General features: G+C 37.3%; 1 protein-coding gene across 5 annotated transcripts in view; it reads right to left on the bottom strand.

Moving 5' to 3' along the window:
• pros (homeobox protein prospero) overlaps nucleotides 1-26,900 on the bottom strand; it is a 97,553-nt gene that overhangs the window by 4,533 nt on the left and 66,120 nt on the right. For 3 of the 5 annotated variants that reach the window (XM_090174515.1, XM_090174516.1, XM_090174519.1), the window contains one exon: nucleotides 1,188-1,353. In XM_090174515.1, the coding sequence (XP_090030641.1) occupies nucleotides 1,188-1,353 (166 nt within the window). The remainder of the gene's footprint in view (nucleotides 1-1,187; nucleotides 1,354-26,900) is intronic. The other 2 variants (XM_090174517.1, XM_090174518.1) reach the window with 1 other exon arrangement.

Raw genomic sequence — 26,900 nt, 5'->3', positions numbered from 1 at the left:
ATACAACTAAATACTATGTTTAAAATAGTTTTGGTGATTTATGGTTGGTAAGATAATAAAATATAGTCTTAACTCGAGACTAGTTTAGCGCCGCTCGGAAACGTACAGGTGAACTTGTAGCTGAACATAGTTTTTACGCAATTAAGCTACAAGTTTCCCACTACACGTTCTCCAAGGCTGGTTTAAATTATCTAATAAATAAATTCCCTCTAAATGTTTAAAACTGACTTACGAAATTATTCTAGAGTTATGGGATTGTTTTTGAGTCTACGCCAAATTTAATAGTCTCAGTCGATAATTACGATAAATAACGAAAAAGCCAATCAGTTTCGGAAAATAATCGGAATATAATAAACGTTCGCCATTTTTCGATATGGAAAAACAGCGCTGCCAGTCAAACAAATTTTCAGCCGGACAAAAAAAAGGTAGCAGTGTTGTCAGATTCTAATTATTTTAGAAACGGCCAACTTTCGTTTTCCCGCCAAATGTGGAGGAACGAGATAATTATTTTGCGGCGTAGTAGCGACTAGGACTATTATTGGATCATATTGGGATTGTTTTGGTGTCTACGCCAAATTTAATAGTCTCAGTCGATAATTACGATAAATAACGAAAAAGCCAATCAGTTTCGGAATATAATAAACGTTCGCCATTTTTCGATATGGAAAAACAGCGCTGCCAGGCAAACAAATTTTCAGCCGGACAAAAAAAAAAGGTAGCAGTGTTGTCAGATTCTAATTATTTTAGAAACGGCCAACTTTCGTTTTCCCGCCAAATGTGGAGGAACGAGATAATTATTTTGCGGCGTAGTAGCGACTAGGACTATTATTGGATCATATTGGGATTGTTTTGGTGTCTACGCCAAATTTAATAGTCTCAGTCGATAATTACGATAAATAACGAAAAAGCCAATCAGTTTCGGAATATAATAAACGTTCGCCATTTTTCGATATGGAAAAACAGCGCTGCCAGGCAAACAAATTTTCAGCCGGACAAAAAAAAAAGGTAGCAGTGTTGTCAGATTCTGATTATTTTTTAGAAACGGCCAACTTTCGTTAAATAAATATTTTACCGCGTAGTAGCGACTAGGACTATTATTGGACATGTGTTTTGGAAACAATGTGAGTGTATCACTGATATAATTAGCGGAATAAAGTGTGAACTGCGAGGAATGACTAGCAACGTACGGCGGCGTGGCGGTTGTTTACCTCGATGTGGTTATTTCGGTTGTAGTGCAGGTTCAACACTCGGATCAGTTCAGCGTCGATGCTGACTTTAATTTCTTCGCAGTTCTTGACGCCGTCGCTGATCGCTTGGCGGGCGTACTTTTCCATCTGGATGTAGTAGAACTCGCTATGAACGAAAAAAAAAATTATTTTAAATTAAGCTATATTTTTAATTGTTATATTTAAATTTTAAATTAATACAATTTACTTTAATTTTATTAAGAAATGTATTAAAACTCGTTAGTGGCAAAAACGTACAGTGATAATGATTTTAAATTAATTATTTTTAGTTATGTATTACTTTTTTCAAAAGTTTTATTTCATAAATATAGTAGAACTCGATATGTGCAAAAACTAACAGAAAATATAATTTTAAAATTAATATAATTAATAAAAAATACAAGTTTTGAAGAGTTAAGGGAATAGAACCTAGTACTAACAATTTTAATAAAGTCCAAAAATTTCAATTTAAATTCATTTATATAGGAAACGGATAAAACAACCATTTACAATTGAAATTAATTTCATTTTTTTATGGTTTATCGGATTGAGTATGCTTAGTACTTAAGTATTAAATATGAGATTGGGTATGCTTATAGTTTTGAATATCGATTTACTATAGAAATGAGTAGTACTCATGCTTCTAAGATAAAAATAAAAATAATTCAAAAGTTAGCGAATAAACTTTTACCCAATCGCAAAACTAGAGAGAAAAAATATATTCTAGAGAACATTTCCTCCAATGTATGTACAAGCACTAGAAATATTTCAAAAGTAAGCTGCAGCGCCTGTCAAGAAGTTATTTTTTGTTCCCGGTGAGATTCGTAAAAATCAACACAACCCAGATGTTTTTTACCGCCACTTTTTAATACCTTTACTTTTAAAAAGACCAAAAAAGAGTCGAAGGCAACATTTATTTGACTAAGAAGAACGCCACCTAGCGACGGAGGCGCGCGGATGAAAAGCTGAAGTGGGTGGTCAAAGGATTCATCCTATCACCCGTCGCAAAACCGCCCACGCTGTTAATCGGGGTGGCTCGGAGTAATATATATTTGCTCAGGCCAGACGACGGAGAAATTTGCCGCTTCTTAAAACAGAGTCATTTGTCACCGAAGACCTCCTCGCGTCCTGTCGTCCACGATATACTTTTCTAGCGACTTCCAGCGGCGGAAAGGAAAATGGAGTGGGAGGGTTGCGCGGGCAAATGAAAAGATAGGAGGCGGATGAAATTAGTCGACCGCACGGCAACACCGTTAAACATACCGCGAAACTTTGCTTTTCCCTCGGAAATTAATCGTCCTTTTCCTTGGCTGGATTCCTCAGTCTAAAACTATCATCGCTTCTTCCCGCGCTCCGCAAAGGCCTCGCCGAACGACGCGTCTCCGCCACCCTTCGGCTAAGGACACTCACGGCGGTGGCTTATTTCTAAACCCTTTTCCTCGCGTTTATTTGGTCTCTCCCCGCGCTGATTTTTCTCTGTGTGCTTTTCTCGCTCTATCTTTTAAATGGAAGAATAAGAGAGAGAAAGGTTTGCGGGAGAGGAAATTGGAGAAAGTTTGCGGCCGGCGTACGTCACCGAGAAATTTAATAATTTATTGAAATATTCGGCAACCGCATCGAAAGTTAATTTGAGTTCCGCGACGACAATAAACAAAACTCTTTTCTCGAATTTTCATTCAAAGCTCGTTGGCCTAAAATAGATTTAAAGTCGGTTGACGCAAAAAAAACCCCGTTAGGCCTAAACGCTGGTTTTTCACTATGGCAAAAACGCCGCAACGGCGGGCCTGTTTGGCAAAACGTCTGTTAGGCTTAATCGCTGGTTTTTCGCCACGAATAACAACAAATCCACAACGACTAGCGTTGACGCAAAAAGTCTGTTAGCCTACGGCCAACTTTGATGACGCGCTATAGCGCGAAAAAATGCGTCATCAAAGTTGGCCGTGGTTAGGCCTAATGATTAGTTTTTCACAATGGGTAAAAACTTAACAACGGCGAGCGTCGACGCAATAAAAACTATGTTAGGCCTAATACGATTTTCGTTCACACGCTTTTCCGAAAAGCTGTTGAGATTTCGCGCGTTAGCTGGCGAAGAAAACTAACCCTAATTCTTAAATCAAATTTCGCTATTACCATAAAATGTATCAATTTACATTAATGGAGGTGGATAATATTAATATTTTCAGTTAGTTTTGTCCAATCAAAAGGGAGTATACGAAATTGATTCAATTTAAATATTTGAACCTAAGAATCGGTCATGATAATGGCCGTTCATTAAATCTTTACCAAACGAAATCATTTTTTAATCTAACACGTTACGAAAACTCAGAATGAAAATTGATTTGGTCAAAAATGTTTTGTGAAAAAGTTACTTTCAAAATACTTTTTACCGATTATAGTATATTTTTAAATTTTTAAATAAAAAGTAGTAATTTGATAGTTCTTAGCTTCCTAATTTTCACGCATTCATATTATAGTAGATTTTTTCCTCCATAATCTCGTTTTAAAGTAATCCTCAAAACAATTGCGTAGGAAAATTAATAAATATATTATAAAGGAAAATTAGAATGCATAATTTTAATTAAATTCTTAAACTTCTGTCGTACTGGCGGCAACAATTGTAATTTAAATCCACTGATACATTTAATTTTCAAAACCCTCGCTTGATGATTATTATTCTAGTAGTCTATAGGTAAACATTAATAACGAAATTTAAAGGATCCGGCGAACTATGGCGCGAGCGTTTTCTCATTAAAGACGAGCCGGAAACTGTTCAAATATTGGTGCTCATTAACGTCACGCGGGAATTTTTGAACGCTCTTTAAAGAGAGCCAACAGGCCAGGACAGGCCCGGGGCTTCATAAACAGCGGGACGAGTCTAATCACACGGATCTTTTACATTTCTCCTCAAAACTCTCTCGGTCGCTGTTAATCAAAGGGATTAAAATTTATTAGCCTCGTCTTAAACCACGCATTCGCGATGGGAGGGGAGGGGGATGAAAGAGGGTAAGTCATTGGCGACAACGACGCCCCCCGCGTCATATTCCCGGAGCGCGTGGCTGAATTCCTAAAAGGCCTAGCGGAGTCTCTTCATTTTCAAAAGGAGCGAGTGTATTAAATCAAATAGTTGTTAGGGAAACGTGAGCTTTTCGACTCCGACCAGATAATCCTTTCCGACGTCTGCCTATATCTTTTAAAACCGCAACGAAGTCGGCTAGGGGGGGTCGTCGGTCCTTCCAAGATATTCGTCACCAAACTTTTAATCCTAAACGTCTAGCAAACAGAAAAGACGCCGAAGTATAGACGAAAGGAAGCCAAGGCCCAAAGTCATCAAGGAGATTTGGATAAACCGCGAGGGGGCTAAACTCTCTTTTGGTGGTTACGGTCTTTCTCCCCCTCTTAGTACCACCCTTTTCTGGCTCAAAGCCATAATGAGCTAAGTCAACTTTTGGAACTTTTTGAGATATTTTAGTTTAGCTAAAATGTTTACGTAGATTCTGCGCCAATAAATATATTTCTAGGTTTATAGATATTTTTAGTGTTGTAAGTCATCATAATCTTGCGACTGGAATTAAATTGTTAATTTAGATTTGGTCAGAATATTGATATCCTATAATATGTTTTATTCCTATAGCAGCGTTGCCAGGTCGTGAATATTATCGATTTCAGAAAACAATTAGCATAAATAGGTGGTAAATTGGATTTTTGTCGGAATATTGGTGCCAATAATATATAATTATAAGAAATTAACCAATTTAAATCCAGTTGAACTAGTGTTGTAAGTCAGAAAATGTTTAGTGGAAAATGACCGAGGGCTTTTTTCCGGAAAAAATAAAAAAAAATTTAATTCCATGGTTAGTCTAATATATTGTTTGCCAATTTAAATAAAGCGTCATTTTCGCCTCATTTTTTCGAATCTAAAAGTAAAACTAAACCTCTAGACTAGTTTAAACTGATTAACAATGTAACACTATTAATGTTTTGTAGTATGTTTACTGATATTAGACATTTTATATCGATAAAAAGTTAAAAACATTAAAAACCCTTAAAAAGTAATTTATGTTTTAATTTTTAATTTTTCCGATCGGCGGAAAATTTACCGGAATATTTTCTGGAAAATTTTCCGCATTTTATTTTTCCGGAAAATTAACAACACTGGATATTTATTTGTAAAATTGAATATATTGATTATATTGCGTAATTTATTTCTTAAAAAACATTATTGCATTTCTCAAATCACTCATATATAGATCAGCGGTTCCCAATTTTGTTTTGCTATGGAACCCTAAATTATCCCCCTAATTCTGGCGGAACCCCAACTAATTTTTTTACTAATCCTAAAAGACTCTTGACACAAACAAAGATGGCCGCGCTGAGAATTATCGGAACCCCTGTGACCCTTCCGCGGAACCTTTTGGGAACCGCTGATTTAGAACAATTATGTTTTAATTCAATAATAATGTGTTTAATAATGAAAATGTATTTTTGGACTTAACACATTATTGCAGTAAATCATCCGCAATTCCACTGTACGAGTGTCTGTAGCCGTTTTAAACGTTTTACCGTCAATGATATATGAATATCGCGTGGCTTAGAAAATTCAAATTTTCCGCTAAAACGAACACGCGCCCCGAAGGAGGTGTCCGCAGCCACCCCCTCCGTGTTCCACCCCGACTAAACACCGACTTTCGACGCCTTTATCGCCACCGCAAAAGTCTTTCGTAAAAGATGACGCTGGAACGAAAGAGTATATGGGTGTTGGCAGCCCGAACAGAAGGCGTTCGCTTTTAGGTAACCCGGCAGAAGAGAGAAAATCCGCCGTGGGGGGACGCTATGAGTTATGTCAGCTTTACGCTCCCGAGTTTTAGAAACGCGTCTATGCTAAGTTTGCGGAGTCAACGGGGTGTCCTTTCGTATGTTGGCGTCGTTTAGGAGAATTTGTCTCGAGCGGCCGACGATGTTTGTCTATCTTCCTTCCCGGCGCGCGTCGCTTCGCTCGCTATCTCTTTCCCGCCAAACTTTTGGCGCGCGAATGTTCTTGGATCCTCCGTTAATGGGGGAAGTGGAGGGTTTAAGAGGCGTGAAATATATATAACGGGGGTGTCTTTAATAGCTTTTGGGTTTCTTTAAGCGCGCGCCACGCTGTTGCGTTGGCAAACGCGTTATTTATGGGCCGGTTTTCGCGTATCTCTCGTTTTCAAACAACCGAAAACGAGTACTTTTTGAAACGCTTGTCTTAGAAAATTGAACCGATATTTTACGCTCGCACCGACGATTTCAAAATAAACAGCTTTTCCTTTAATGTTCTCAAAAGTTTTTAGGGACACTTTCATCTCCCCGAGTGAATCGACCAAAGTTATTTTGGGATAAATATATTTTTCTCTGACGTATGTAAACTTTGCGAAAATAAATGCAAGCTGTTTATTTATCGATATTTTTACGGCTAGGAAAAATAACTTAAATAAAACCAATATTTAGAACACTTTTTCCAAGTGTATGTTGGTCAATATTATTCCAAAATTTTAATCCTTCTGATTTCAGAAACAATTTTTTTATCATATAAAAATGTTCTATTTAAGTGAAAATAAATAAAATCAGCAGAACTCAAACAGGTATTGTTTAAATAAGAAAACTTAATTAGTCTTTGTCATTTTTTTTATCCGATTAAATAATTGTTGTTGCCAATGTATTTATTTTAAAAGATTTATTGTTCAGTAAGACTTCGCTAAAGCGTAAACCAGCAGTCGTAGGAGATTTTTACCAGACAGTAATCTTTCGCGAAGTTATTTTGGAAATATTAAGTAAATAATTCAGAATGTGGGGTCAAAGTTTAAAATGAAATTTGAACTTAAACATGATTTTTCTAAAACGTAAATTCGTAGAAGAAAAATTAAGTAGCACGGTTAGTTGGAAACTTGAAACCCAAACAAAAACTACAGTAGTTTAAAGTTCGCGTCGTTACATAATTTCCATAAACAATTTTTCTATTAAAAAAACTTAGAACAGTGAGGTTTTGAGAATCTGTAAACCATCTAGCCACAAAGAGCAAACAAAACTGAAGCTAAAAACACTTAACCTTTTGACTTACAAATCGTTACGAAAAGTCAAAGTCTTTAGTATCTTTAAGCGCACCTCTGAGCCACCTCGCGAGAAAAATACGCAACTTAAAAAAATATCCCGCGTCGATCCTAAGCAAAGAGTACCGTATCGCTAGGCCTAATGAAACAGCGTTGCCAGGTCCTTAAAATCCAATTATAGTACCAGAATTAAAAAAAACTTCAATTTCAGAAAATTAAATTATGGTACGCCAGAAAATTTTATTTTTGAATATTGAATACTAAATAAATTATGGTACGCCAGAAAATTTTAATTTAGAATATTAAATTATGGTACGCCAGAAAATTTTAATTTAGAATATTAAATTATGGTACGCCAGAAAATTTTAATTTTGTTTGAATATTGACGTTTAATAACACTTAAATGAAGGTCTATCGATTCAAAACAAAAGACTAATGTTTGAAAATTGTATTTTTAACCGGTTTTCAGCCAAATTAAATAAATTATCGCACATAATCTGATAGAATTTGCCTAATTTAATTTTAATATTTCAACTTAAATGACTTTGTAAATAGTAAAATTGGCTCTACATAGATGGCGATTGCGACCACAATAAGGTGCCAGCTAGGAGCAACAAACACAAGGAGAACGTAACCTGTCAAAAGTCATGCTTTTTCTTGCGTTCATTTTTCATTGGTTAGACGCTTTTGCATCTATTGCCATCGGAAGGGGAAAAATCGGAAATTATCTTCCCCCGCCCGTAAAACGTTCAGCGTAAAGGTTCGTCCAATGAAATTTGTACACAACACTGCGTTAGCGTGTTTAAAGGCTAGCTGCGTTATCCTTGCGTTTGTTGCTCCTAGGTGCCAGTAAAAACTGAACCTTCGAAAGATTGGGAACTAACACACTTACGAAGTTACGTGCAATGTAATTATAAACTCGCCTTCAACTTAGGAAGTTGCCATTGAGGCGATAAATGTACGTCGCTCTGGCGGTCATCATTGGAAGTTCGTTTCCGACTAATATATTTTATTACCGCCAATTAGAGGTTTATCTAAATTAAGTACGCCTTACGTATATATATTTATATCTGTGGAAAGCGAAGCCTTTGTTTGAATAATATCAAACTCAGCAGCGAACGGTGTCGAGCGCGGTTAAAATCTTCCGTTTCCGATTGGTTCCCGAGGGAGGAAGACGCGTCCAATGGGGGCCTACGATATTTAGGAGGGCGCGATAAAGCGCGAGCTAAGATAGCAGAAATTTCGGCCTTTCTATCATCAAAGCTCGCGTTCGCCTCTTCTTAATTGACACCGAAAGTGTAATTAACAATATCTAAGTGAAATCGCGATTTCTCCACCCTCCAACGCCCCCCCCCAATTCCACAAATATACTTGTTAGTGGTAAAGGCCAACGCCAAACTTCCGTGCCCCCCCTCGCGCCTCTATTAGGGGCACTAGCCCCTTTCTCTTTCCTAGGCGCGCTTCCTACGAAAAGGTCGTAGTTGTTCCTAGAGATACATAGATGGCACTGCGTCTAGCCGCTCCAACCCAAAACTTCTCCGTTATCATTGAAATAATTAGCCCCGTTTTAGTCCCCCCTCCCTTCTACCCCACTCCCCTCCCGGGTGGTCCTAAGTCTCCCTCCGCTACGCCGGGGGGGTTTGTAGCTTTCGGGGGGGAAAAGCGAGATACGAACGAGAAACCTCCTAGCGGTAATTTATGGAATTAAAACGGATAATTCCGTTCTTTCCCTTAATGTGGTTGCTAATTAATCAAATCTCATTAAAGAAATGGATTTTTTTCTTTACTATGGCCTCCGTCGAGCGAGCGAATCAACCCTTTGGCCGACGCGAAACGAAAACGCGTCCCGTACGAAGTTTCTCGACTCTCCGTTATCTGGCGCTCACGAGGCCCCACGTGCGGCGGTGGCGTGGAAATCTACCAGAATACGCCCGACTAGCAGTAATAGGCGTGTGGAGAAAGAATGAGGGAGCTGGAAGAGGGGGTGGGATTGGGTGGGACCGTATACGCCCCCCCTACATACACTACTAAGAGAGAGAGAGAGAGAGAAATTTACGATACAAGCGCGAGAAATTAATATCGCGTCGGCGATATCCGCTAGACATCGGCACGGCTATAAAAATTAAAAGCGAAAACTTGGGGGCGCAGATAAAACCGCGATCTCCATAAAGTTAGCGACATCTAGCGGGGTCGACGGATAGGAGTAAAAATATGACGAGCTACCCCTTCTCCGTATCCTCAAAACATTCGACCCACAACCTCAATCTCTGGTGCTCCCCCTCTACCTAAGTAAAAGGGGTTAGGTGCCTACCGAAAGAGTTAAAAAAAAGTGGATGGAGACGACGACAACGACGCCTGGCGGTGTGACGAGGAGGGGGTGTCGTATCTCTCCGATTTCTCGCCAATCTCCTAAAGAGTCAAGTCGGTAAACTAAACACCCTCTTTCCCCGACCGAAATCTCTCCTCTCTCTCTCCTATTTAGCCATTTTCTAATGAAGGAGAAAGTGGGAGTTGGGAAAAGTGATACACGTTATTACGGCAACACTGCAACGACGCAAAAACTAAAAAAAAATAAATAAAGAAAAAAGCCCTTTTCCGGCGAGGCGGACATACTTGTTTACGAGTCTCGCTCTAATTTCGAATCAATTTTTGACTGATAGCAAAATGTACTCTTGTCAGCTTGCGTTCCAAAAATCAAAAAGAAGGACCATATATGTACTGACTACCAAAATCAAAAGCGGAGGGACGGGTTGTTTCGGGGTGGGTAGAATTTTGTATACTTAACCCCTTTTAAAAGCGTTGCGGGAGGAGTGCAGTACGTTAAGTGGTTAAATTTTTGGTCGCCGGGAGGGAAGCGAGGGGTGGAAAAAGAACGGTAATCGGTGGTGGGTTGGTGAGGGGATATTGAGCGAGTTTTAGTCGCGCGGAGAGAGTTACATCCGGTTACAAACTAAGCGAAATTGTTCATAGTTGGTCTTTATGATGTACGAGAAGGTGGCGTAAGTAAAGGACATACTAGGACGGTCGAGGTGGAGCGAGGGTGTTAAAGGGGTAGAAGCCCCCCGAGTTCGTTTGGAGCGCGCGCGGGAGGGGGGGGTTGCAAGGTGGCTAGATTGCCCCCCTCGTTGTAAAAGCGCGTTTAGTTTTGAAAGAGATTGGAGGCGCGCGAAAAGGTGCGTCGTATCTGAAACCTCAAAAGCGGTCATATAGAATTTCTCTCCCGCGAACAGAAAGTTTGGCTGTCTTCCGGTCTCTAGTCCTATCTCGTGGCGGGATTCCTCACCGAGACGGTCCAGGCCAGGCGCGCGTCCCCGAGTCGGAGCTTCCGAAAGCGAAAGACAGAGGGCGTCTCTTGACTCCCACCGCCCGACGCCACCCACCGCCTGCAACCGGAACATGGTCATTAAAAGGTTTATCGATGAGAACCGCCGAAAAGCGCGCGCCTTGATTAGGTGCCCTCCCCCGACACGCCACCCACCCCCCTAATGAGCCACCCCGACCCCAGAACAGGCGGAGGAATCGTAAATGTAACCCTTTTCCAAACTTCTTTCATTTCACGCTAAATTCTTCTAGAAGGGGGAGCCACTCTTAGATTCGCCAACCTTTACTACGCTCTATCTTTTTCCTCTGTCTTTCCCACCGACGACCCCGGCTGGTTACATTCCTAATAACTTCTTGGGGGGGGGGGGGAGAGAGAGTTTGCTAACACTAATGCATTAGCAGTTATTCCGGCATTTTTAATAGAACTTGTACCACCTTTTTTTTTCGTCCAACGTTTCGCTGCCTTCAACGCGTATTAAAAACTCGGGAAGCGGGGCCAACGAGATTGGGTGAGGTGAGAGCAAAGGCGAAGGGGAAAAGGGCCACCGTCGGAGGGCGCTGCTACTACGTTCCTTCTTCCGTCATTTCTTTTTTTATGCGCGTAAGAAGCGACCGGCCTAAGAAAAAAAGGTGTTTTCCTTATCAGGGGGAAAACTTTTATTTTAAGAGAAGGGCCTTTGCCGCCTGCCGACGCTAGGTGGCGCAATTGGAAATGTAATTTCCCTCCTTAACGATATCATCGATAAGACTACGGTGGCGCCCTCTCTACTAGGTTTCCCCCCCCCCGCTTCTTCCGTTTCCTCTTTCTCGTCTTGGGTCTCGGACCACCTCATCGCGTTTACCCCCTTCGCCTCCGAGGTTCGCCTGGTATTTTTACCAAGGCTTAATATTCGACTTCGCCTCTTGCCCCTTCAAAGGCGATATCTTGCCTGGTTCTTTTTTTAGCCGCGGCTTCGTCGTATCTTAGAAAGGGATAACACTTCGTTACTTGGAAGAAAATGAGAATTAATAGACCTTCGCCTCCCGTCTCTCGCGCGGCGTTACGATAAGGACCCCACCTATACCAGTTCGGATTTCTTAACTGATCGAGGGTCCCGTGTCGGAAATCTAACTACTGGTATACGTTAAGTTTCCGTAGAATCTTGATTCTCGATGTCACGACAATCAAGATGGCCCCGTCCATAATTAAGGCACAGGGGGGCTACGGGATCTCGCAGTTTCATTAGCTCAATTTATTCAATAAAGGAACAGTTCTTGGCTCTTACTATTAGCGCTTTTGGAAGATACGACGGCGTAAGATGGCTAGACTTTACCTTCATTTTAGATCGAACAAATTGTGATTTGTACATCGTTATATTGTAATTTAAATTCAACAATAAACTACCCAACAATCAATGGAAATATTTATATAAACTTTGACGTGATTTTGTTTTCACGCGGTCGTAGGTGCGCGTAGACTTACGTGTTATAAACACATCAGCGTCGCGAGATACCGTTCACTGATCAAAATAAATTTAAGCTACCAAATAAATATACATCCTAAAGTTAGTAATAGCTTACTTAGAATGTTTTAATATACTTTAAAAATATTAACATGAACCAGCCAGCCGTTCTCGGCGAGTCTATAACTTTTGATTTCAAAAGTGAAAAAAAAAAAGATTAAAGGTACTCAGGATCATTTCAAAAATTCTGGGCGAACTTAAGCTAGCCTAGCTCCTTCCCTTACGTTACGTGACTCAGGCCCCACCCTCCAAATTCGTCATCAAGGAGAAGCCAACATTTATAGCTTTCGTAACCGCTTATCAACTTTTAACTACAAAATGTCGTTAAAGTAAAAAAGGAGACAACTATATTAAGTAAAGAAAAATTGGCACTTTGACTTGTCCCTAATCGAATAGCAGTCCTCAAATGAGTCGAGTTTTCTGCCAGGTTGTTAAACGTCTTAAATTCGAGAAGCACGATTAAACCCGTTCGAAGTAAAGCGAGCAAAAAAAAACAGAACTCCGAGAGATGGCGCTGCTGCGGAGGATATTAAAAGGAGTCCTTCCACTACGCGTTGAAAATGTTTCAGCCTCTTTAACGTCTTGAAGCCGCCCGACAGCCAAACTCAAGCAGGTAGAGATACGATAATTTTTGAGAAATTTTAAATGAGAACCCTAGCGTGGTTTTGCGTAGGGGATTTATAATCTCAAAGTTATTTCCGAAATCATAAAACTGATTTTGAGATTTGAGAGTACGATTTTCGTGTTGATTTCGGGTTTTTTTTAAAGGTTGATTTCGATATTTTGAAATTAATTTATGGAGTCGATTTTCGCTCAGATTTTGGTATTTTCAAGCTTTTTGGAGTCGATTTTCGCTCAGATTTTGATGTTTTCAAGCTTTTTGGAGTCGATTTTCGCTCAGATTTTGATGTTTTCAAGCTTTTTGGAGTCGATTTTCGCTCAGATTTTGATGTTTTCAAGCTTTTTGGAGTCGATTTTCGCTCAGATTTTGATGTTTTCAAGCTTTTTGGAGTCGATTTTCGCTCAGATTTTGATGTTTTCAAGCTTTTTGGAGCCGATTTTCGCCCAGATTTGAGTGTTTTCAAGCTTTTTGGAGCCGATTTTCGCCCAGATTTTGGGATTTTCAAGCTGATTTCCAGATTTGGACATTTTAACTTTATTTACGGATTTCAAAAATAATTTTTACCCACTAGCGTGTGATGAAGCTTTCACCATCCCTATTAACTATTAATTAGCAAAATTCGAGGGATTATAGAACATTTCGTCTGCTAAATAATGGTCCAGTAACGAATCCATTAGTTTGTATCTCTAACTAGTACATTTTTCCTAATCTAGGCAGTTGGATCCACTTGTTAGGCTGACTTAGGATCTAATTTTTAGTATTATTTTGCAACTTTAATATTTTTATCCATTATTAGATTAGTATAGTTATTAGATCTATCAAATTAATTTAGAACCTGAAAATACTCCGCCATGTTTTGGATAAAAAACATATAAATTCCAGATACGAAACCAAATACTCTTTTTCCTCAAATCGAGTTTTTTTAGAGTCACTTGGTTTTGGCACTCTACGTAATAGTCTACAGGTAAAACTCTCATAGATGACGCCAGCTACTTACGACGACGAGGAGGATATTAAAGATAAAAGTGAATTAGCGTGCTCCAGCGCTGTTTATGTTTCATTTTCTTAATGTAAAATTAAATTGTAAGGCCATTTTGTGGGCAATCATCGTTAGAGAAACGCGATACCAAGCTGATTAAGACGAGCGCCCACACACAGCCTACTCTTAAAGAGTTACTCTCTCTTAATCTCCGGGAAGTTTTAAACGACCTTCGAACCTAATCATTCGGATGCAAATTGGCCTGACTTCGGTGCTGCCACTCTACGGGTGACACCCACAAAGTCACTCTCAAAGTAAAAGACAATCTAAAAATAATCTTTAGAATTCAAAAGGTTGTTTGATTAAAAATGATTTTGTGCTCAACGGAGTTGTTTGATTAAAAATGATCTTTAGTGTTTAACAAGGTTGTTTGATTAAGAATGGTTTAATGTTTAACGGGGTTGTCTGATTAAGAATGGTTTAGTGTTCACCTGGATTGTTTGATTACGAATGATTTAGTGTTCAACTGGATTGTTTGATTAAGATTACGAATGATTTAGTGTTCAACTGGATTGTTTGATTAAGAATGGTTTGGTGTTCAACTGGATTGTTTGATTAAGAATGGTTTGGTGTTCAACTGGATTGTTTGATTAAGAATGGTTTGGTGTTCAACTGGATTGTTTGATTAAGAATGGTTTGGTGTTCAACTGGATTGTTTGATTAAGAATGGTTTGGTGTTAAAATATCATTTGATTTTTATCAATTTTTTTAAATCATTGATTTGAATCACCTTCAATGTATTAATGAAAATGTACACACGTATCAATGCCAATTCAGAGCAAACTAAATTAAAAGTAGTAATCGAATTTAATAAGGATTAATTTAAATTTAGTTTACATTACCGCAAAGCGCAAATTATTGCTAAGTTTGTCGTGTAATCAATAAAAATAAAATTTAAATAAAATTTTAATTTTGTTGAAAACTAAAAAAAAACAATTAATGGGGTTTGAGAAAGATTTTATCGTGGTTTATATTTATTTATTAACTTAATCATAGAATTTATTTAATTAAAATTAAAATATCAATAATTATTCGAAAAACAATTTAGACAATAATTTGCAAATCGTCTAATATTCGAAATACATAATTTAAACTTTAAACCATAACTCATAGCACTCATTGAGTAAACAGAACTTGGTCAACAATCTGACTGGCAAAAATAGAAGTTTCACACAACTTAAAAGTTGACAGAGAGATCTGCACGAGAATTATGAAGTTGGGTCATTAAAAGTATACCGCGGACCGAAACTCTCCCCATCGCCGAAGATGAGAATTTATAGTTTTCGAACTATAAGTACGAAATTTATATATAGAAGAGAGGATCGAGGGATAACCGAGGCTTAGAAATATATATATATATATATATATATATATATATATATATATATATATATATAAATATAATATTTGGGCGGAAATGTCTAATTAATTAAGATTTTCCGCGAACTTGATTAGGCGGTCGTCCGTTACCCCTCCCGTTGCGACCTTTCGCCGCGAGGGGGCGACGGCGGAAGGGACGTCGGCCGCGAAGAAGAGAGAGACTTTCGCGTCAGCCTCCAATCTATCTAAATGACCGCCTAATGAAATAGCCAACGCCAAATAATTCGAGAGATCCTCCCCCCCCCCCTACGCCAGCTCCTCTCCCTACTTTGTACAAGATTATATCTCTCTTAAAGGATTTCTAACGAGTTTAGGCCTAAACCGGCGTAAGACCATTAATAAGCCGAGAGGAGTCCCTACTAATAGTCTTCCCCTTCTAACGGCGTCCCGAGCATAAACATTTTCTACATTTTCCCCCTTAGAAAGGTTTTCTCTCTCTTGGCGTTCGGGTTATATATAGGGACGCGTAATATTCAGTTTTCGTTTTAATATATTTCTCCTTAGCTTCGGCGACCGTTAAGCCTTGTTCTATCGCGTCTCGCGCGACGCGAAAATCTCGCGACGAAAGAAGAGGACGAACCCGGGATTCGGCGCGCGCGCTACCAATTCTCTCACCCACCTCCTCCCCCACGAGCGCGCGCCCGAGGACAGTCGGCTGAGGAAAACGCGAGCTGCTAAGAGGTTACGGCGTCCACTATACCGGTGGCGAAGTGATTAGAAATCTGCAGGGACAGATCGTTCACGGGAGCCCTGCCTAATTGAGAAAGAGAGTGTCTGAGAAATATTAATACGAAAGTCCCTGTCCCTTGATTACGATACTACTTCCAACGAGGACACGGAGGACAAGGGAGGCGAGGTTTGCGGTCGCCGCGAAATGGTATAAAAGGGAATTTTGCGCTAATAACAGTCATCAAGATTATTAAGATAATAATACCGAACGATTGATCGGAGGTAGAGGCGTTAATTATGGTCCGAAAGTTAAACAGAAACTTCAAACTGTTCGCGCTGGGAATTGAAAATTTCCAGATGGAATGTAAACTGAAGAGATGATTAAAGGTGATCAGAGTACCGATGGAACACCTCTGTAGTCATTTTATTTCACCTTTAAGGATCTCTGTGCACTATTGTCCGTGGCGTTTAGTGTAGGGAAGAGTAACGAATAATTTGAAATTGAGTTGCATTAGCTATTTCAATTGAAAACAGCAGACAAATTTATATAAATGCTGGTACCCAATACTGCGGATAATTATACTTTTTCGCAATGAAACTCGTTTGTTCAATCCAGGCCCTTAGGCTTTTCGGGCCCCGGTAATTTGTACCGGTTTCCCCCTGGTCTTGTCGGGCCTGTATAACAGACTACAATTCGGAACTATCAGACGTTTTTCTTTCATATATTTACTGCAAACAGCGGTAAAAAAGTCACCAGTAAAAATTATACCAGTAGTTTTTACGGCGTAGCTCAGGTAGTGTAAAATTGGAGTAAAAAATTATTTCAAACATCGTAAATTATTTTTAATAATTTTCACTTAATAATTTCTAAAACCAAACCATCCTCAGGGCCCCCACTCAAATCTCGAATATTTTTGTAGGACTATTTTTTCAAAATTATAGGATTTTATAGGACTATATATGCTATCTCATTTATTAACTTTATGCATTTAAAAACAAAATTTATATTTAGAGAAATAAATCTTTGATTTTCACTTAAAAATAGAAACTATTTAAACATTTTATCACAGAAATATACAAGTAGCTAACCATGTTAACAATAACAAAAGTATTGAATAGAATTACTTTGTATAAGAATTTATCCTTTTTAAATTTAACTGAGTGGCGTGATTTGAAATGGGAAAAATATCAAAATAGTAGGATTTTATATTACTTTTGGGGATTTTGCTAAAAGTAATGGATGTTATTAAATATAGGATTATATAGGAATTATAGGATCTCTGGGGTCCTGCATTTTGTCCTATTAATCTTATTCGCACGAAACATGATCCGGCTGCATTTTTCAAATTGCTTTATGGAAGAAAACAGAGCTACGGATTTCGAGATTTTGTTCCGGATTTTGGAATGTATTTCGAAATTTTTCTTTATTTTGGATTTAGGATTTGGTCATGGATTTTGGCGTCAACGTGAATTTCCGACCCCTCGGTAGTACCTTTCCAAAACTATAACATCAGATTATGATTTATAAATGAGTAAGTGTAATCATGATTTCCACAGTTTTCTTAGAATCAAATTTCCTGACCATTTCTAGAGATTTTCCCAAATTTTATTCATCCAATTTTTTTTAACCTATACTCGAAGTCACTGTTACCTTCGACCACTACCAAAGGCGGGGGAAATATTATCAGCTAAATAAAGTGATTTATGTGATAAATATTATTAGATTAAAGTTAGGTTAAATATATTGTCTGCCACTAATACAAAAATTAGTATTTTCAGAAAAATATTTAAGTACCTCAACCACCGTCATTAAGGACGGTGGTTGAGGTACTTATTACTAATTATTACTAATTAGTAATAACATCCGCTTCTACCTTAAAAAGATTATGGCAACTCTGCAAAGATTTTACAACTAAGGACTAACGATTGAACAGAAAACGCCTAGTTTTGGTACGTAAATTAACATGATGATTTTTCGGCGCGAGCTTGAGTGCAAAGTCCGTAAGTTGTAAGATAATTGTTTATCCGCGGGTGCTCTTATTTGAAAATTGCGCCTTGCAAAAACGGAAGAAGACTAAGATAATGAAGTCCTTCGTATGTTTATTAATGTTAACTGTAGACCACTTTACTGGTCTCAGGTAACATTGACTTCGAGTACAGACCCCTTTTCAAATTCTAGGTTTCCCTGAAACTATGGCAAACCTTGTATTTTAAGTGCTTGCAGCTCGCGAAATATATATTTCAAACTTAAGACATTATTGATTATCCACAATCAAACATTTCTTACTAAAGTTATGGTTTTACATGGCACATTTAAGCCACTATTGCCTTTGCGATATACGATCTCTGCATATAGCGACCCTAATGATGCAAATACTCGCATTTCGGTGCAGTCGCCCACTTTTGAATTTTAATACACTTACAAGGAGACAACCCAAGGTGGTTATCTCCGATTTGGTTCAAACTCGGGTGGTAAGTAGACCTTCATGTAACTTGAAAATCCCTAAATGGGTGGACAAGAATGGGCTTTCGTTTTGCCATGGCAACCAAAAATGTTTTTCACAACTTAAAAACTGATTTACTCTATGAAAATTAACATGGGAAAATCGAAGATTTTAAGGGTCCCCCCTACCAATATTTCTCAAAAAATTAAAAAGGTTCATCAATTAGATACATAATTCAGATCATGGCTAAATCTGGTACATTTGGACCAATATACGTCAATTTTGGTAAATATGAGTAAATATACATATATTGAGTAAATACGAGTAATCAGTAGTTGTTAAAAACATTTTTGGTTGCCATGGCAAAACGAAAGCCCATTCTTGTCCACCCTTTTAGGGATTTTCAAGTTACATGAAGGTCTACTTACCACCCGAGTTTGAACCAAATCGGAGATAAACACCTCGTGTAGTCTCCTTGTTAGAGCTGTCACGTTGGTTTCCCCAAATATGGCGGCTAAAACTTTCCCAAGAGAATAAGCTTCGCTAACGTTCCCAATTATTTTCCATAGAAACACGCCTACTTTAACTATTTATATTTACATCTTCGACAACATCCGTCCTCATTTACTCGTTTAAAAAGCTTCAACTGGCTCGACATATATCCTACACCATTTTAAAATTACCCAATAAGAACGAAGCATTATTATAATAAATTCTGAAAAACAACAAATGATTTCCAAGAAGAGGAAAAAGAGATAGCGAGATGACGCCAGAAAAAATCCGTCAGAAAAAGGATAAATAATAGAATTTAAATAGTTCGTGACTGGTAACTTTCTATTGTTGTCCGTGTCTGAGGGGGGAGGAAGAGTTAAAAAAGGGGGAATTAAGTGAGTCATCGGTTTGGAATAAATAAATCATTTCCTATATTGCAGGTCGCAAGACCAAAAGGCGAAGAATGATACATTTTTACACTCAATAAAAGTGTTACGAAAACTTGGACGATATCGAAACGTTCGAGTTAACGGGCAAATCACGCCCGCAATCTGAAAGTTTTCGCCGAAATTAACATAAGGCGGGGGGGGGGGGGGCAGAGGACGAACGGCGGAGGAAACCAAAAAAAAATTCCGCAACATTCCGCCTGAACTTGTCGAGTTCTCTTCGAAGTTCACTTGGAGGGGGGGTCTTCAGGACATCGGGTGCCGCCCGACCGAGAGACACGGCACTAAGAGGGGGGGACTCTAGAGGACCGTCCGGGGGGGGGTCGAAACTCAGAAAAAGATAAAGAGGGGAGGGGGAGAAGGCGCGGGGAAAAAAGGGTTCGATCCTTTCGGGCGCTGTTGGTCCGGCTCGTGGTCGTCCTGGCGGTGGAGGCGCTGGAGAGGCGACTCGAGGTCGAGGTAGAGGCGCGGCGCATCCTGCATCCCGGATAATATATAAAAAGAAGACTCGAATGCGCCAAAATGGACGAGAGAGAAACACGCCTTATTTCAGACGCAAAATGTGAGCGACCGACATGGTTGCCAAACCCGACTTGGCCACGAGCAGGAATCCATACCTCTACTTGGAATGCTTATCCTGGCGTATGGTAAGATCACTCTGACGGCTTTGGCCCCACCTACGAGATAAAAAATCCCCTCTGCGCGCGCTCCCCTCTCAAGTTGTTGTTTGTTAAGTTAACATAGTGACGTCAAAAAAACCGTCAGCCACATCGAGACGAAAATCTGCTGCGATAAGTATTCCAAGTAGAGGTATGGATTCCTGCCACGAGTCAAGTCAAGTCGACACAACAGTATACGTTGGAAGAAGGTGCAAAAAAAACATCAAAATTTCTACCTCATAACCGCTTTTATAGTCAAAATACGATCGTAAGAACAAAGAATATATGGGACACGTAACTTAATTCTTAATATTACGTAAGTGTGACGATTGTATCAACGTCCTACATTTTTTCTTAATGCTACCCATTTAGTCAATCAAAAACGCTTAATTCAAATTGAGGATATCCGTGGTCATTTTATAGACACAATAAGGGTTAGTTTAGTTCAGGATTGACGAAATATTTTTACCGTATTGTTAACTTATAATTCGAATAGGATTATTTAGTATTTGATTGAAAACTTACAGCGTCCAAATCAAAACGACTAACTTCAGGGTTGCCACAGTTTTCGCAGGTTTTCTCTGACCATCTCCGAAGATTTTCCCCGACTTATTTTGTGCCAAGATTTTGTATTTTTTAACCTATATTTTAGTAAACGTTTCCTATTCGCAACCGAAATTAAATTCCCTGACTTTTCCCTGATTTTATACCCATTTTCAAATTCCTTGACTCTTCCAGGAATTCCAGGTACCGTGGCAACCCTGTAAGTTTCACAACCGATGGTATAGATCATCACCCATTGTTTAAAGGAAATATAATCTCAGGTATTTGGTGTGGTGCTAGTTAGTAAATTCTTACTAAATTTGTAAAGAGCTTTCCATAAAGAATAGAGGTTATATTCCCTTTAAAGTATTGCCTTAACGCAAAGTTAAAATAATTAAAAGGACCACAGAAGCAGTTAAAAAATTCACCCCGATAAGAGATCCTACCAATCATAATTTGACATTTACGAATAACTAGTTAAATTTCAACATTGTTCATAGAGATGTTGAGGATACTATGTCCTACACATAACCTTTAGCCATAAGGAAGTAACTTATGGATGACAAGTTGCGATATACAGGGTTCATTTATCTCATTAAGTTGAAACGCGTATGTATCATCCGACACTCGAGGGTTATTGCTCGTGTACCAACCACCAAAACTCGCGTTTGTAAAAGTCATTGACATCATGACGTATCGGGACACGGCGTCCTAATGTGACGTGTTTATCCGATCGTAAACCGCACCTACGTTACGATTTAGAACCTCCGTTTTGAGCTTTCTGCATTGAATATATATTCAAGTTGTTGTTGCAACGATAAACCATCTAGGAAGTCGTTCAAGGTTTTAATTGAATGTTTTTAATTAGTTTTTAATTACCATAGAATTAACTAACTTACAACAACCATTCGCGATTTCGGAGGAGCTGATCACTCCCGTAATCGGTGTACACGCCTGTAACTTTGAGTGTACTAAAGTGATTACTTGGCTGATTACTTATTTAGAACTACCAAAAAGCTGTGTTCAGTTTTATGCCTGTAATCGGTGTACACGCCTGCAACTTTAAGTGTACCTAAGTGATTACTTAACTCGGTGTTTCCCAAACTGTGTACCGAATTATTGTAAGTGTACACGCGTGTAGCATTGACTGTTCTAAAGTGATTATTTAACTGATTACTGATTTAACATTACAAAAGGCTGTAATCAGTTTCAAATAATTGTAATCAGTGTACGGATTTTTGGGAAGTTGTTACAAAATAAGTTAAAAATTGAAAATCCGAATTGGCATGACAACTCAAATTAGTCAGAAATCGACTGTGTAAAGGACTAAATGCAAAAACTATGTACGATGCAATTTTCTAACCTTTAAAACTAAGAAAACCGCGGAATTTGGCGGTTTTATAACGTATAGACACGAAATATGAAAAAATATAAAATCCAAATTGGCATGATAATCTAAATTCCCGTCTTTTAATCTAAGAAAACGGAGGAATTGATCGGATTAAAAAACCGTTAAATATAGGAAATACAAATTGGCATGATAATCCTAATGATTCAGAAATAGACTATGTAAAGGCTTAAGTTAAAAAATTATGACTGATACAATTTCCACGCCCTTAAATCTAAGAAAACCATGCAATTGGTCGGTTCCAAAAATACTGGTATAAATACTCAAAAAATTGGAGAAAAATAGAAAATCCCAATTCCAGCCTTTAAATCTTAGAAAACCGCAGAATTTGGCGGTTGCAAAATGACTGGTATAAATACTCTCAAAATTTTAGGAAAATCCTAATTCCCGCCCTTAAATCTTAAAAAACCGCAGAATTTGGCGGTTGCAAAACGACTGGTATAAATACTCTCAAAATTTGAGAAAAATAGAAAATCCTAATTCCAGCCTTTAAATCTTAGAAAACCGCAGAATTTGGCGGTTTGCAAAATGACTGGTATAAATACTCTCGAAATTGGAGAATAATAGAAAATCCAAATTGGCATGACAATCGCAATGATGTAGAAATAGACTGCGTAAAGGGACTAAATGAAAAATGCGACATCGGCGAGAGGGGAAGTTCGAAAGAGGCAGAAATATGAATTTTTATTCAAAAAGAGAAAAAGGCACGCTTCGATGGTTCGCTACAGAAAAGGCATCCGGGCTCGAAAAAGGTCTGTATCTATTTCTCCGCGCAGAATGCAAGAATAATGTACCTCTACAAAAAAGGTAAGGCTAGTTCCTCTCCAGATTTTTACCGCCAACATTTTTTCCGTAACAAAGAACCCCCAAATACCTAGGTTCCTATCAATTCCACCCCCCACCACACCTTTTCATATAAATATCTGTTTTTATTTGCCCCGAGTTCGGTAGCGGTGTATATATAGTTCGAATCCCCCCCCGCGCGGGGTCGCCAGCATCCTGCATTTCCCAGGATTCATTCCTTTCGCAAACAGCCAATTCCTAAAGCTGATTGTCGCTTTTGGTCACTCCCCCTGGTGGCGGGGTGAGAGAAAAAAAAACGTTTAACGACAAATAAAGTTTCAAACGAAAGATTTTTTTTACGTGGAATTGCGTTTTAGATTTTAACCTATTTTCTTTTAAATGAAAATCTGTAATGAAGAATTCATACTGCCGGTATATTATATATTTTATATATAATATATATATTTTTATACATGTAGAAAACATGTAAAACAATTATAACAATAAATTAAAATAAATTTTTGATAATTATTACTTATTAAAACTTATTTACCTGCTATTTTGCATATTTTTTATTAATTACCTGCTATTTTGAATATTTTTAAATTTATTACCTGCATATTTCAACATTTTTTTAAAATTTACCTGCTATTTTGAATATTTTTTAATTTATTACATGCTATTTCGCATTTTTTAATTAATTACCTGCTATTTCACATTTTTTAAAATTAATTACCTGCTATTTCGCATTTCTTTAAATTAATTACCTGCTATTTCGCATTTCATGAAATTAATTACCTGCTATTTCGCATTTTTTAAAATTAATTACCTGCTATTTCGCATTTCACGAAATTAATTACCTGGTATTTCGCATTTCACGAAATTAATTACCTGGTATTTCGCATTTCATGAAATTAATTACCTGGTATTTCGCATTTCACGAAATTAATTACCTGGTATTTCGCATTTCATGAAATTAATTACCTGGTATTTCGCATTTCATGAAATTAATTACCTGGTATTTCGCAAATTAATTACCTGCTATTTCGCTTTTCTTTAAACTAACTAACTGCTATTTCGAATTTCTTGAAATTAATTACCTGCTTTTTAGCAAAGGTCATAAAAAATTATATATACTGTAGCTTAATTTTCTGTTACGACTTTTTAAACTCAGGTAACGTAGTGTTCTCTATGAACTTAAAAAATAAAATTAATGATGTTGGTAGCTTGAAAATCAGTAATTCCGGTGTGGTTAACGTACACAAAGAATTATAATCTGGAGTACAACGACAATGGGTATATCCGCCATAAATTAGCTCCGAACTTTGGGTCTGTGAAGAAATCCGCATTAGGCTCCAAGTTAATTTGGGTCCTTTTGATCAAATATTGCGTGAAACTCAAAAGGAGAGGATATCCGTTATACAGGTTTACTTCGGAAACAGACACTGAGCGCAACAAAGCATTTCTGGCTACGGACTAAATCCACTAAAGTGTTATTCTTTCTTATTGACTGCCAAACCCATCCCCGCGATTTCGAACCAAATAGCCATAGTTCCGTTTTCAACATTTTTCGCCGCCTAATTATCGAAAGAATTAATTTTCGCTCAATAATATGTCTCGAACTTCGCAAAGTTTTGCCTGGAGGTTTTGTACTTTTGATAATTGACTAAAAACAGTTCATTGAGAAAAATTCAGAAGCCACTGGATAAGTTACGAGAAGTTAAATTGAATTTGCATTTTAAATGGAGTTTGTTAAGCACTTGGAATAAACTTTTTTATTTCTATACGAACTACAGAACAAATTGAAAATTCTTACCGAAATTTGAGTATGATTTTTTGGCTTAATGATTTACATTATTCTATAAAAAAGAATAACTTGTTTTTAAAACTCTATAATAAAGAATAAATTGTTTTTGAAATTCTATAATAAAGAATAAATTGTTTTTGAAATTCTATAATAAAGAATAAATTGTTTTTGAAATTCTATAAAAAAGAATAACTTGTTTTTAAAATTCTATAATAAAGAATAAATAGTTTTTGAAATTCTATAATAAAGAATAAATTGTTTTTGAAATTCTATAATAAAGAATAAATTGTTTTTGAAATTCTATAATAAAGAATAAATTGTTTTTGAAATTCTATAATAAAGAATAACTTTTTGTAAAATTCTTTAATAAAGAATAACTGGTTTTTGAAATTCTATAATAAAGATCAATTGGTTTTTGAAAGGCTATAATAAAGAATATCTGATTTTTGAAATGTTATAATAAAGAATATCTGATTTCTTATTTTAATTAAAGAATTTCAAAGAGTTAATCACAATGAAATAAAAGATTGGTGTTTCACTCTTTGGCAACCAGATGGCGGTAGAGAAGCGCGAAAATCCCCGTATTGATCGGCAGCGCGAGTGGACAAGAGGTAAGTGTTTTGTATGACTGTAGCCCCTGATAGAGCGACCTGGATTGGGGACATTTTCATTATGGGAAAAACAAAACCACATTTAATGTCACTATCTACTACTCTAATGCCATTTTACACATAAACAACATTCCAAAAAACGCGTCCACTAAACCAACAAAAATATTTACAGCTAACTCTTACAAAAATGGACGCGAATTTCCCGTGTACACCGCCGCATCACGATTCTAAATTTACCTCAGCTATTACTTTTCCTAACCACGTAAAATGTTAAAATTACACTGACAATTGTGAGTAGGAATATGTTAATAAATAATTTTTCTCTCTTTAACAGTTTAATGATTAATTTAAGCTCCGCGCTATGTACAAAATTTCCGGAATTAAATTCCCTGACATTTCCAGGTTTTCCCTGACCAAATTGCCAAATTTTCCCTGACCATTTTTGTAGAATAAATGAATGGTTAGAGGTAAAAATCTTGAAAAATATTTTCTTTCAAAAATTTATCTGCCTGATTTTTTTGGGGTCATTTTAAAATTCCCAGACTTTTTGGAATCATTTTCAAATTCCCTGACTTTTCCCTGACCTTTTCGAAACCTTTTAAAATTGCCTGACGTTTCCCTGACCTTTTTGAAACATTTTAAAATTTCCTGACATTGGCAGGTTTTCCAGGTCGTGTACGAACCCTTCCTGTATGTTTTGATAAATCAGCTTTTTTTCTTAAAATATATATGATACACTTCTGTTAATACTAATTCACACTGAAACCAGAATGGAAATTGGTTTCATCTTTCTTTAAATCTTTGTTCTAAATCTTTCGAAAAATTGGCTAGTTTTAGTAATATTAATGTTTTAATAATGATAAATGCGATATACCGAATCGTTAAGTTACTTCATTAAAGCTCGTATACTAAAAATTCGAGTTACTGTCATTTAAGACACGCCTTTGTCCTTTCTGCCTCAAAGAATGAATTGGATAAAGCTATGACTATCGCAAAAAATAATTTGATATTTCTATTGTCTGACGGTAAAAAACGTCTGTAGATAAAAATAGGAATTGCGTGTATTTAAAATATCCAATAATTGAGGTCTGATAAAAACGTATTATTAAAAACGATATAACACGTCTACGTGACAAATGATTACAGCGACAATTTTCATTTGCGCAATTCTGGGATGTTTAAAACTGTAATTCTTGGTAGAAAATAATGAACAAAGAATGAATTTTCATTTTATAACGAAGACCGCTAACCACTGATAAGAAATGTCGATAAAACCGGAGAGATAACGAGCCAAGAAGAACCTTATCGGCGACGCACGCTTAGCCGTCAACAACTCAATGTTCTAGGAATGAAAGGAAACCGAGCCCGAGTTGATTTAATCAAATGAAAGGAGGATTGATATCCAAGAGAAAATTAAAAGGGGGAACGTATGACTACTTGGAAGTACTCGAGGAAACAAGATCAGAGCTCCCAGCGATTTATTTGTAAATATTATAGGAATTATAGGAAATTTCATACAAAATATAGGAATTTATAGCAACATTTTTAGCCAAAAAATAGGAATTTATAGGAACATTTAGCTAAAAATTAAATTTATACGAACAATTTTGAAAAAATAGGAAATTATAGGAGTATGGGGCTGTTCACAAATTACGTAACGTGGTAGGGGGTTTTGGCAAGCGTTACGAATTGTTACGTGGGGGGGAGGGGGGTTCACTAAAATGTTACGTAACACATCTTATTTTTAATATCGTAGAATAAAATTTTCATCACTTTCAGAAACAGTCGCAATTATTAAAAACATAAGCATTTTCATTGGTTTATATAAAAATACAGTTGTAATTTCAAATGTAAATTACAAACAACAAAATTTA

The sequence above is a fragment of the Leiobunum rupestre genome, chromosome 5 (genome assembly GCF_980474605.1).
Source record: "Leiobunum rupestre chromosome 5, qqLeiRupe1.1.hap1, whole genome shotgun sequence".
Lineage (NCBI taxonomy): Eukaryota > Metazoa > Arthropoda > Arachnida > Opiliones > Sclerosomatidae > Leiobunum > Leiobunum rupestre.
The sequence above is the reverse complement of the archived record's forward strand: the minus strand, read 5'-3'. Positions and strand labels throughout refer to the sequence as shown.